At 45.7% G+C, this 12,873-nt stretch overlaps 1 protein-coding gene across 9 annotated transcripts in view; it reads left to right on the top strand.

The window, feature by feature from the left end:
* The window catches only part of HNRNPM (heterogeneous nuclear ribonucleoprotein M), a 48,505-nt gene extending 36,777 nt beyond the window's left edge, over positions 1 to 11,728 (top strand). For 4 of the 9 annotated variants that reach the window (XM_080671990.1, XM_080671996.1, XM_080671995.1 and 1 more), the window contains 4 exons: positions 5,817 to 5,870; positions 7,850 to 8,652; positions 9,322 to 9,373; positions 11,302 to 11,728. In XM_080671990.1, the coding sequence (XP_080528116.1) occupies positions 5,817 to 5,870; positions 7,850 to 8,652; positions 9,322 to 9,373; positions 11,302 to 11,465 (1,073 nt within the window). In that variant the 3' untranslated portion in view covers positions 11,466 to 11,728. Of the gene's footprint in view, positions 1 to 1,989; positions 2,089 to 5,816; positions 5,871 to 7,849; positions 8,653 to 9,321; positions 9,374 to 11,301 lie in introns of all 9 variants that reach the window. The other 5 variants (XM_080671988.1, XM_080671991.1, XM_080671989.1 and 2 more) reach the window with 2 other exon arrangements.
* Positions 11,729 to 12,873: the final 1,145 nt, after the last annotated feature.

Genomic DNA, 12,873 nt, shown 5'->3' with positions numbered 1-12,873 from the left:
TGGGTTGATTCAAGCTAGGAATATAAAGTCCACCATTGCCAAAATGTTGGATTTCCGTACTAATTCTAGCTTCCTTCCAATGGAAATCATAAGGATATAGCCATTATTTTGTAGTTGTGCAATAAAAGATGTCCTTTAAATAGCACTTGCCTGCCTGATATTTCTAGGGAACAAGATAATAAACTAGATTTTTCAATGACCTCTCAATATGGGAAGGAGAAAAAGTGATTTGCATTTTTTATTTTTTATTATTATTTTTTGCCTGCAAGTTACAAGTCAAAAGCGTTTTCTGTTGTTTTAAATCATACAGTGAAAACCGTCTAGAACAGCGGTCGCCAACCAGTGGTCCATGGAGGTCCGAAAGGTTGGAGACTGCTGGTTTAAGGAAACCTTTGGAGCAGCAGTCGCCAACTGGTGGTCCGTGAAGTCCAAAAGGTTGACGGCCACTGCTTTAGAATATACAACTAGTTCAGTGTCCACACTGACAGCAGTTACCAGGGACATTGGTTTCCATTTCCATAGGGTGGAGTTTGAGACAGGAAGACCTTTGTTTTTAAAAGACATTGTAAAAAATAAATACTCCTGCTGTCAGCATAGAAAAAAATGAATGAAGTTACCTAAATTCCATTGTATAGATGGAACCACTCCAGTTGTCGGTAGAGATGTCCTGTTACACTTGGGCATATCCTATATAATAAAAGGCTAAAATGCTAAGTGTCCGGTTGTCCGTTCAACCAATGAAAGCGTAATATGCTAATGATACACTAAGGCCACTCAACCGCTTGCTATGATGTGCACTGACCACCAGGGGGCAGACGCTCTGACTGGTAGGTTAGCTTGCTGCTGGGGTCTGACCAATCGGGACTGAGCGAGACAGGCCGGATACACCCTGGAGCCCTCCCGCTGGCCAACCTCTCGCATCCCTCCCCGGCCCCAGTTGTGCTCTGGTGGGGTCCCTCTGCCTGGCCTCTGCCCTCTTGCAATCCAGGACCCCTCGGGGGACGTCAGCCGGTTTCAGCTCAATCCCGCAGGTCAGTACACTGGGCCTCTAGCCTCTCTATATACCCTATCTAATAAAAGGGTAATAGGCAAATTAACTGTCACTCTGCCACAAAGATGGCGGCTCCCAGTCCCCTCAGCCCCGCCGCAGTCCCCAAGTCCTGGGGGGTCTGCCCGCCGCCGCCACGGGTGCGGAGCAGCCAGGCCCTGCAGAGAACCACGGGGAGTGGGCCTAAGCCGTCAGGGCTCCCAGATTGAAGAGGGCTCGCAGAGAGAGAGAGAGAGAGAGAGAGAGAGAGAGAGAGAGAGAGAGAGAGAGTGTGTGTGTGTGTGTGTGTGTGTGTGTGTGTGTGTGTGTGTGTTTCAATGGCCGTGCTTGTGTAGTACAGCAGGGCTTTTACATTACGTTTAGGTTTCAACCTTCGCCTCACCCCTTACCAGGAATGTGACCCTGGTCAAATTACGAAGTCATTTGAGCCTCAGTTTCTTTGTAAAGGGGCAGATGTGGTGGAATGTAATATGGGCGGGGGTTGAGGAGGGCTGGTTGTGAGGATTCCATGAAATGGTAGCATACATAAAGCCCTTGGCAGGGCAGGGCAGGGCAGGGCATGTGATGTGGCAAGTGCACCAGAAATGGTACCTGCTGCTGCTGGTACATAAACAGGCTGTCTTGCAGTCTACCTTTGACTTAACATGCTCTGCAGTCCCCCAGGTCAGTTACTAGTAGCAGGTGCTTGGTGTGCCCATTGTGTGGCTGTAATGGACGTTGTAAATTAGTCCTTCATGGAGTAAGGTAGGTTGCTTTCAGGGATTCACTTGAGGTGATTTTTTATTTTAGGAATAAAGGATGAATGTTGGTTTTGTATAGAAAAACGAAACATACTGACTTGGTGGTGGCTGCTGTAGTGTCTATAAGAGTTTTTTGTTTTGTTCATGTCTAAAATATAATGATATTCCTGGAAAGGCCTAGGGTAATATTTTTTTTCACAGAGATGGAGCGTGGCATGGGTGGAGGATTTGAAAGAGACTTTGCCAGAAACGAGATGGGAATGTCTCGAAGCTTTGGAGAGCCCCTTGGCAGAGGAATGGGTAAGAAAGGCCTTGTGGGCCCCCGTGGTGGCGGGGGTCCGCCCCCTGGAGGTGCAGGAGCACTCTGGTGTTGGAGGTTCGTTCTTAGGCAGAGTCTGCTGGTTTCCTTCCTTAGTCTTAAAAAAAAATGGTGTGTTTTCTAGACCTAGATAAAAACTTCTGGTCCTAGAATTTTTTATTGCTGTGTATAGCACTACTTTTAGTCTTTTCTGGTGGCTTCTTTGTCAACATTGGTATGAGATATTTGCTGTCTGTGGGAGTTGAAACTGCTGTACTTACATAACTGGTGCTCTATTCTGATAGATATTGTCAAGGCCCTGCCAAGTGAGGTGTAGGTCTGCTTAGGCCAGGATGCTGTTCCAGTCAGCAAGAATGGCATGGTGTGCTTTCTGATGCCTTTCGATAGAGCTTGATGAACTAGAGAAGTTTTCTAACGTTGGAAGACCTTAAGTATTGGGCCTGCCTAAATGCAGAGAAACTCATTTTAGTTTTAGTTAAATTACAAAGCAATTTCTTCTTTACTTTTACATGGACATCTCGCCCTGTTTTGAGTTTAGGTTTTTCTATTACTGTCAGCTTAATTCTCCTTTTTAGTGTGTTGCAAGGAGATTATCTATTCCTGCACTCAGAAGTTTGTTTCTCTCAAAGGTATTTTAGAGCATGGATTTGCCCCTGCTCTAACTCATCTTCACCTGCAGATAAGAGAGAGCTAGGTTATAACCTCAAAGTGCTCAGCCTTTGTCTTTATGGGACACTGTGGGCTTTTCGGGTCTAGTTTGTATGAGCTGAACTATATTAGACTTTATGGAGGCCCTAGAAAGAGTCATCAATCAGCACATTAGTGAGACAGGGTCCTTTTTTAAAAAAAATATATTAATTTTTAGAGAGGGGGGAGGGATAGAAAGGTAGAAACATTGATGAGAGAGAAACATCAATTAGCTGCCTCCTGCATGACCCTCACTGGGGACTGAGCTTGTAACCCAGGCATGTGCCCTGTCTGGGAATCGAACTGTGACCTTCTGGTTCATAGGTTGACGCTCAACCACCGAGCCACACTGGCCAGGCAAGGCATAATTCTTAATTCTGTACATTATTTTTAGGACCTCGTCTTTGTGTTCTTCATGAAGATCGGGAACTAGTAGAAACTCACTCGGAGTAGATACTGTTATTGATGGAGACTTGTTTCACTGTCTATGATTAAGTAACTAGAATGACTTCCTCATATTTTACTAGGCTGGTAGTGAAGACTTTTTTCCCCCCTGTACTTGCTTGATATGATTCTAGATTATTCCAGAGCTTTAGAATTTGGGAGTGATTTTATAATTTGCATGTGACTAGGTCAGTTAAAACTTTTTTATTTCCATGACTGGCTTTGATTTTGTGTTTGAAATGGTAAAGTGTTTTTTAAAATGTTTTAAAATTTATTGTCATTTGGCCCTTGCCGGTTTGGCTCAGTGGATAGAGCATCGGCCTGCAGACTGAAGGGTCCTGGGTTTGATTCCAGGTCAAGGGCACATGCCTGGGTTGCGGGCTGGATCCCCAGTAGGGGGGGGTGTGCAGGAGGCAGCCAATCAATGATTCTCTCTCATCTCTCTCTCCCTCTCCCTTCCTCTCAAATCAATAAAAATATATTTTTAAAAATTTATTGTCATTTGGCTGCAAATACCAATTTGTGTCTACCTGGGGTAAGAAGAACAGGTGGTATGTAACTGTTCTTAAGAACACTTTTTTCTGCTCTGAGCCCTTAATCCTTTGCTTCTCTGTGGTGCTTCTGTGATGACACAGTGACACAATAGATCTGGAGAGATTACTTCATGTGGCAATAGGAAACTCGTCCTGTCCTCACCTGGATAAAAATATCATCTGTGGGCCTTGTTCTCTCCTGCTACTTTGGCACCATCTCTCTGATTGAGTTTGTCATCTGTACTGAAGCCTCCCAAAGTGACAAGAACAAGGGGCTTTCTCTGGATTACCTTATTGCTACTTGTCATCAGACTAAGTTAGATAAAAGGTCTTTGTACCAAATAAAATATTTGTCAAGTTTTTAGAGTAGTTGCCTGGATTGGTTTTCCAGATTCCGTTCTTGATTTAATTTTCTGTGATGTTTATTTGACAGTTCAATTATTTTGGTGCTACTTCTATAGTGCCTCGCCTACTCAGTGTCCCTTTTCTCCTGTCAAGGCAGTTCTTTGTGCAAACAACTGTACTTGATGCTACAGGGATATAGATAGATATGTGGTTCTTGAACTTGAAGGGGAGGAGATGGTGCAGCTGAGGAGACAATGCTAAGAGTGGCTCCAGTTAGCACTGGAGGTCAATATATAAAAGTGGCTTAGCAAGGGAGCTGTTAGGGTTATTGATTCCTGAGCCCTAGGCAGCCATGTAAGCACCACATAAAGATTATTTTCTCAGTGTTCGGATTTTAAAAAGCTCTGCCCTAGATGGCATGCTGCTGAAAGAGCCCTGGATCTGAGCAGGAAATGTGGTTTGAACTGGAGGGACTGGTGTCCAAGGGGGTTCAGCATCGGTAGAAGGTGTGCTGGAAGACAGAGGAGGCTAATGTCAGGTGTAGAGGCTTGGAGGTGATGATCTGTCTGAGACAGGAAGAACAGATTCAAGTTGGGAGTCAGAGCAGGGAGGCCTGTGAATGAATGCCCAATGAAAAGAATTTGTCCTTTAAATCAGTGGTGGAGCCATTGTGAAGGCTTTTGGCAGGAATGGTTTGATCTAAGCACTGTTTTAGGAACGTGAGATTAGGCTTGGGCCTGCTGAGCAGGATCATAGACTTTATGGAAGAATAAGTCCTATACTGGGCTTGCAGGCAGGCTGGAGGTCTATTATTCTTGGTGCACTTCTTTCCTTTAGCAGGTAGTTGCAGTACTAGAAACAGTTGTGGGGTAGGGGTTTAATCTCTTTGTGGTCATGGCCATAATACTTGATGTGACCAGTGGCTATTATCCATGTTACTGAGCTCACTTCAAGACCAGGTTGTGGGTGGCACAGTCCAAGTTTCCTCTACATAATGAAAGACTGAGAATAAACTTCTAAAATTTACCACTAATAATAGCACTCCACAAACTTTGAACCATTGTCAAGCAAGCAGCAGTGTTTTCTTAGCTGAATGTGTTGGGGTTTTTATTTTCCTGAGGCTTTGTCTATCACTTAGTCACCCTCGCACCCAGCTCCTTCCAGGTGGGGCTGGTGGGCTTAGCTTGCTGAAATCCTTCCGTTCACAGCTTATTAACGAGGTCACATTTCTAGCACTGCATGCACTTGCTGCTGGTTTGCAGGGTTTGGGGCTGTAAATGTAGCTTTAGTTTTGCTACGGGATAACATTAATGTGTTGATTGGATCTGTGTGGGTGAGTGCAGACTTTAATCTATGAGTACTGAGGGTCTGGACCACTGGCTCCGTTCTTGCTCATCTGACTTTCCAAGTTCAGTTCATGGGTATACATGGGCTTTGCTGGGCACATTCCTAGATGGCTCTCCCAACTGGGCCTCACTTTGGAGTTATGTGGGCTCCTCCCATCATGACCCGTTGTCAAGGATTTTGCAATTTTCTAGTAAAATGATCTTGTCTATGTGTATTTCTCACCCCCCCCCCCCGCCCTCACTTTCCTTTTTAAATTTTGTAATTAGTAGCATTCCTCTGAAATCTGTAATAAACAAATTTTTATTAACCATAGAGAAATTTGGCTAATTTTTTTTTCTTCCTGATTTCCTTAGAAATCCTAAGTAATGCACTGAAGAGAGGAGAGATCATTGCAAAGCAGGGAGGAGGTAGGAAACGCTTAGTTTTGCTGTTTTGATTTTTAGAATAGGCTGTTATTACCAGGGATAGTAAAGTGTGATGGTGAAAAGCATGGGCTCTAAAATAGACTGCCTGGGGTGGGAACCAGCTTCTGCCTAGCTGTGTGACATTTGGCAAGTTACCGAACCTCTCTAATTTTTGTACTGTAAAATGTGGATATAATAGAACCTACCACCTCATAGAATTGTTTTGAAGAATAAATGAGTTAATACATGTAAAAGAGTATTTAAGTGCTATGTGAGCTGTGTTTGTCATTGTTATTATAATGTGCTTATATACTTTGGGGGCTTTCTTGATTTCAATACTATGAAATTGTAAATTCCTGAAAGCATTTTATCTGATTGTAAAAATATGCCACCTAATACATAAAATTGCTTAATAAAATATATGCATGTACTCATAACAACTCTGAAAATTATGGAGAAAGTAAATATCTGAAATTACACTGCCTAGTGATGAATGCTGTAAACATTTTAGAATATGTCCTCCCAGTAATACATTTTTTAAAAATGCGTACATAAAACTAAATGTACTATTTTCAACCCGATTTGTCCTCATGGCTCTGAGTGTCTTGGCATTTCCTTGGTGGCTCCACTTGCAAGCACTTTCTGTGGTGGGTTGATTCTAGAACTCATTTCTTCCCAGTTCTCTGCCGCTGTTGGTGGTGGTGGTGGTGGTGGAGGGAGGGAGATTGGCCTCATTTTTGATGCTCTTGGGACGCAACCTCCCCTCTAGAAGTTTCTTGCCTTTTTTTTTTTTTATAGTTTCTAAGAAATTTCTACTCTGAAAGTCTAATATTCTTAAAATCATGCATATATTTTGCCACTTGGTGTTTTGTTATTCACCCAAGGAAACAGGTATGGAGAAGGAGCATGACTCATGCCAGTTCACGATATTCTTCAGTTAGGGAATCAGTTATAGAAAGTGCTAACTTTTCTGTTCTTAACTTGCATCTTGTACTGGGCTGCAGGCTCAATTGCCCGTTTTCGGAGGCAGATGGTGACATTGGTGGTGGTGGTGAAGCTTGAGTGAGAGGGCCCCACGAGCTCTGCTTGTGGAAAAGTAGAGGGCAGTGGCCTTGGTGGTGGGAATCAGATCCTCCTTGTCCAGAGTTGCAAGTGTCACAGGGTCACTGTGCACTGCTGACTGCTGGCATGTGTCCAGCTGAACTGTGAGGGATGGATCCTAGGCCTCTTTCAGAATCCACTCTGTGGTGTTATAGACTTCTTTTCCTCCAAAGCCAGTTACACACAAGTTGGTTGGCGATTTCTCTGACAGAGTAAGGTTCCCTGGAAGTGGTTGTCTGTGTTCATTTGTACACAGAAGGACCTATGTTGGTGTTGGTATTTGTTTTCTTTGCCTCTTCTTGCTTGTATGGCTATATTATAGCTTTTCTATGCTCTGGAGATGCTAAGGAAATGCAGCCAGATTAGCCACCATCAGGGCATCTTAAAGGGACAAGTTGGGAGAGGATAAAGGTGGTCAGTGATTTTGAATTGTCACCATGTAATCCATTACAACAGGTGACCATCTGAGTGTGGGATTTCTGAGCCTCTGCCTTGAGAGCATTTCTCTGTCTCTGGTGGTGGGAAACCTGCAGAGCTCTCAGGAATCGACAGCCATGTCTCAAAAAGGTTGTCACAACTACTAGCACCTCCAAAGTAACATGGGCAACATTGTCAATACAAATCCTCCTGAGTGGGTTTATCCCTTTAAAAATTTTGTTATGTAAATTTCAACCATGGCACAGAAGTAGGAAGAATGAAGTATTTATTTACTACCCAGCTTTAATAGTTGTCAACATTTGAGGGATCTCTAAATGATAAATTATTGTGGGGCTTAGTTTTGAATTGTGGGTGAGCTTGTGAAGTACCTAGCCCTCTGTACCCAGGTCACCCTGCTGGCACAAGTCCTTGACATCTGCCTGTATTTTGTGTCGCTCTTTCAGGTGGAGGTGGAGGCAGTGTCCCTGGGATCGAGAGGATGGGCCCCGGCATTGACCGCATTGGGGGTGCTGGCATGGAGCGCATGGGCGCAGGCCTGGGCCATGGCATGGATCGTGTGGGCTCTGAAATTGAGCGCATGGGCCTGGTCATGGACCGCATGGGCTCCGTCGAGCGCATGGGCTCCGGCATTGAGCGCATGGGCCCACTGGGCCTCGACCACATGGCCTCCAGCATCGAGCGCATGGGCCAGACCATGGAGCGCATTGGGTCTGGCGTGGAGCGCATGGGTGCCGGCATGGGCTTTGGCCTGGAGCGCATGGCCGCACCCATCGATCGTGTGGGCCAGACCATTGAGCGCATGGGCTCTGGTGTGGAGCGTATGGGCCCTGCCATTGAGCGCATGGGCCTGAGCATGGATCGCATGGTGCCCGCAGGCATGGGGGCTGGCCTGGAGCGTATGGGCCCTGTGATGGATCGCATGGCCACCGGCCTGGAGCGCATGGGCGCCAACAACCTGGAGCGCATGGGCCTGGAGCGAATGGGCGCCAACAGTCTGGAGCGCATGGGCCTGGAGCGCATGGGTGCCAACAGCCTGGAGCGCATGGGTCCCGCCATGGGCCCTGCCCTGGGCGCTGGCATTGAGCGCATGGGCCTGGCCATGGGTGGCGGTGGCAGTGCCAGCTTTGACCGTGCCATCGAGATGGAGCGTGGCAACTTTGGAGGAAGCTTCGCAGGTTCCTTTGGTGGAGCTGGAGGCCATGCTCCTGGGGTGGCCAGAAAGGCCTGCCAGATATTTGTGAGAAATGTAAGTGGATCACCTGGAACCTCTCAATGGTAGGCACAAAGGAAAGGGGGAGACAGGAAGTCAGCAGGACCGAATGGTGGCCAGTCGGAGTCAGAGGTTATGTTCTCTTCAGAAAGGGAGCTGAGTAGCTTCAAGGCCACCTTGTCACTGTCCCCAAGTTTGGTGCTGGTAGGATGAGGAGGAAATGTGACAGCTTACAATACTCTCCAGCAATAATAGTGGGTTCTGTGAACACACTGGGCTTCTCCAAGTACTAGATGGAACAGTGAGATGAAGAACTCTAGTTTTCTGATCTCTTGGCTTGAAGAGCCACTAAAGCTTGGCCTGACAATACAGAGGAAAAAATGGTTGTATGTGAATTATCTGTACCAAATTGACTGCCTTTAGCTACTATTCAGTGGTTCTGTGGCCTGAACCATAGGCAGCTGTGCATTCTGCTCTCTGAATGATGCTCCCACGGACAGAAAAAGCTACAATGGAGTAAACCTGGTGTGCTAGTTTAAAAACTCATTCCAGACCAGTTTGTTTTCTGTTGATTGTCTCAGTTGGGAGGTCAGCCAGTTTTTCTGTGTAATAGGAAATCCTTTAAGTCACCCTCAGAGACAATGGGAATGTTTATACATTATGATATGGTTGAATCACTCATCAGTCTGTTCTTTTCCCCCCCAGCTCCCATTTGATTTTACATGGAAGATGCTAAAGGACAAATTCAACGAATGTGGTAAGTGTTTGAGAAATGCTTTCTAGATGCTTCCATATGTTGTGGCTTCAGAAATCTTAGCTTGTTGATGTTGCATTTGAGTCATGCAATGAACCTTCCATCCTAGTTTTAAAAGCCACTTTCTATTTACTCTAGAGGGCTGATGGGACTTGCCATTTTTCTGCCTTTGCAAATATTCAAGCAGGTTGAGTTTCCTTGTATGTGTCAGACACTTTTCACCTGTTTTCATTCATATTACCCTTAATCTTTTTTCTACTTTTACGGTTTTTGAAAGGAGATAGAATGGTCCCTGTTTTACAGATGATCAGGCAAAGTCACATTCCCAAGGTCATAAGGCTTCTAAGTAACAGACCTAAATAAAATGAATACATTTGAGACAAGGTCTCTTTCTACCATAGAACCTACTTGAGTTGTGCTTCAAAGAGCACTCGCCCAGCAGGTCCTATGAGTGTGGCATTGCCAGGCTCTGGGTATGCAGTAGCTTATATAAGGGTGAAGCTGAGGGTCTGTGATTGTGGTTTTCTGGCACACCAGGCAACCATTCTGGTAGGCTCACTTTTTGGCTGAAAGTAAATTGTCTCTGGGTGACCCCCACCCTACCTGTCCCTCACCCCCACCACTTCTGTTCTGTTTTGTGTGTGTGTGTGTGTGTGTGTTTTATTTTTTAATTCTCACCTGAGGTTATGTTGAGAGAGAAACCGGTTGCCTCTCATATATGTGCCCTGACCAAGAATCAAACCCACCACCTTTTTGGTGTATGGGATGATGCTTCAACAAACTGAGCCATTTGGTTGGGGCAACTTCTGTTCTTTTAACCATGTAAAATGGAGGCCTCGCCCTAAGCCAGAGTCTAGGTGGCTTTGGCTTGCTAGGTCAAAGCTTCCTCAGTGTTCTCATTTCCTGTTTCAGTAGTGGCTCATTTCACCATGATGCTGCTCTCCTGGTTCTTCTCTTGGGTTAGCTATTGAGCCATAGCCTTCCTTCTTGCCCTCTGTCTCCACTCTTTAGCTTCCACATTGTAGTAGATATTCTGAAAAGTCAGATTGGATCATGCAATTCCCCCTGGCCTCATATCTGGAGGTGACCCTGGGCTGACAAGAGAAAAGTTCAAACTCACAAGCCCCTGTATAGCTTGGTCCCTTCCTCTTTCATCTCCCTCCTGTCTCTGAATCCTGAGTTGGCAAGTGTTGTTCTCCAGAAGTGCTCTGTTGAGAGCTGTTATCAGCAAGTCCTCTGGTGAACTTAAACTGTTTCAGAACTTTCCCAGGAGAAGCCCTGCAGGATGTTGACCCTTTCCCAGTTAATGGCTCTAGAATTGTGGTCTCCTAGCACTGGCTACACTGTCATGTCCTTGGCAGTCTCTGAAGTAGAGCCGTGTTTCTATGGCTTTTCTCCTGTGCACTTTTTTCCGTAGTGCTTGACACATACCTGGATGCTTAATCAGTGCTTGAATGAATGAATATGTGAAAACTGCTAATTATTACACAGCTTATATTTGGATAGTGCAAAAGTATCCATCATATTGGTGATGGCTTTGTAAACGTGGTGATTTGGTGTGGTGAAAAATGAAGACTCTAAAATTTGCTTATAAATTTGGCTTCACGCCCCCCCCCCCCCCCCCCCCCCCCCATTTTGGCTAACTCTTCAGTGTAAAGACCTGCATTTGAAGCTGTCAGGAAGGCTTATCACAGGGCTGGGCAGATTTTTCCTGTTGGCAGAAGAATGGGAATTGGGCCAAGGGCTATAGTAGTTGGGTCCCAGCCACTGTGTTCTGGGCATTCATGCACCAGGGGTGGGGAGTACTCTACTCTCCCTTTGACTCAGACCACCGAAATTCACAGGTGATTTGAACTGAGTGGAGCCCAGACTGAGGCTGAGATCTGGTTTGCCTGATGAGTTGTGGTCTCTTTTTCCCTCCCTGTGCGCAGGCCACGTGCTGTATGCGGACATCAAGATGGAGAATGGGAAGTCCAAGGGGTGCGGTGTGGTTAAGTTTGAATCTCCAGAGGTGGCTGAGAGAGCCTGCCGGATGATGAATGGGATGAAGCTGAGTGGCCGAGAGATTGATGTTCGAATCGATAGAAATGCTTAAGCAGTTGCCTTTTTTAAACATCGATACCAGACCTCTGAATTTGTATTTTTTCTTGTTAACCATTTTAATTTGTTGGCTGGATGTATAAAGATGTTTAAAAAATTCAGTTGCTTTTTGGGGTAATTTGAATTACTTTTTTAATGACTGGGGTTCCATTTGACTGTTTGCATTGAGATTGCAATGTGCGCAATTTTTTTTGTAGTTGTGGCATCTTGTTGACATCAAATATGACTTTGATAATAAATACCAGTTCCTGAAAGCTGCTTGCTTTTGTGTGTGTGTGTGTTGTGGGCCCACATTTGGGGAGCAGGAACCACTCAGTCTCGTTTCTACCTTTGGAGCTGTGAATACCAGGAGTCTCATCCCCATTCTTGCTTCTCTGTGGACCCTGCCCCTTTAGGAACTAACTATGGAAACTTTATCCTGAGTGGACTTGAAATCCCTTGTGTTGGTAATGGAGACTTGGCTGTTAGCTGTCCTGTCTCCCTTCTGTGCAGTTTCTTGAAGGGGTACAGACACTGCATCAGGTTCATTTCCATTTCGGCTTTTGTCTTAGTCTGCTCTGGCTGCTATAACAAAAATACCATAAGCTGGGTGGTTTATAAACAACAAATTGATTTCTCACAATCTGGAGGCTCAGAAGTCCAAGATCAAAATGCTGGCAGTCTCAGTGTCCGGTGAGAGAGCCAGATCCTGGTTCATAGTGCCCTCTGTTACCTTACATGGTAGAAAGGACAAAAGAGCTTTCTTGGGGATAATAGACCTAATTGCCTCTCAAATTGGGCATTAGGATGGGGGGCGGGGGACGGGGGAGACACCAAATATTCAGTTCTTAATAGCTTTTCTTTACTAAAACAGACTAAGCAGGGTATGAGTTTCTGAGCATGTTTAGCCCTGTAGAGGTTCAGGCTGAACTTAGTTCCTGGGCTGTATCAGAACTGGGTCGCGTCGCCCCCCGCCCTAGCTGGTTCGGCTCAGTAGATAGAGCATCGGCCTGCGGACTGAAGGGTCCCAGGTTTGATTCCAGCCAAGGGCATATGCCTGGGTTGTGGGCTTGATCCCCAGTGTGGGGCCTGCAGGAGGCAGCCGATGCATGATTCTCTCTCATCATTGATGTTTCTCTCTCCCTCTCCCTTCCTCTCTGAATTCAGTAAAAATAGAAGAACTGGGCTACCACCACCAAAATGTGACCTCGTACGTGGGTCCACTTGGGCTAGACAGCTGCTTGCATCCTATAAGGAGCAGCAGTTGCTGCTTGTCCTGTCTGCATGTGGAGGGGCAGTGTTGGATGTGTCCTGCCCAACTCCCTCTCAGTCATGATTGGCAGCTGACCGGACTCTTTCACAGGAATTCAAATCTTGAAGTCTATCAGGGTACCAGTTTCCTTGCCGCCTTGTCCCTGCCACAC

The sequence above is a fragment of the Plecotus auritus genome (assembly GCF_963455305.1).
Source record: "Plecotus auritus genome assembly, chromosome: 6".
In the NCBI taxonomy this organism is placed as follows: Eukaryota; Metazoa; Chordata; class Mammalia; order Chiroptera; family Vespertilionidae; genus Plecotus; species Plecotus auritus.
The sequence above is the reverse complement of the archived record's forward strand: the minus strand, read 5'-3'. Positions and strand labels throughout refer to the sequence as shown.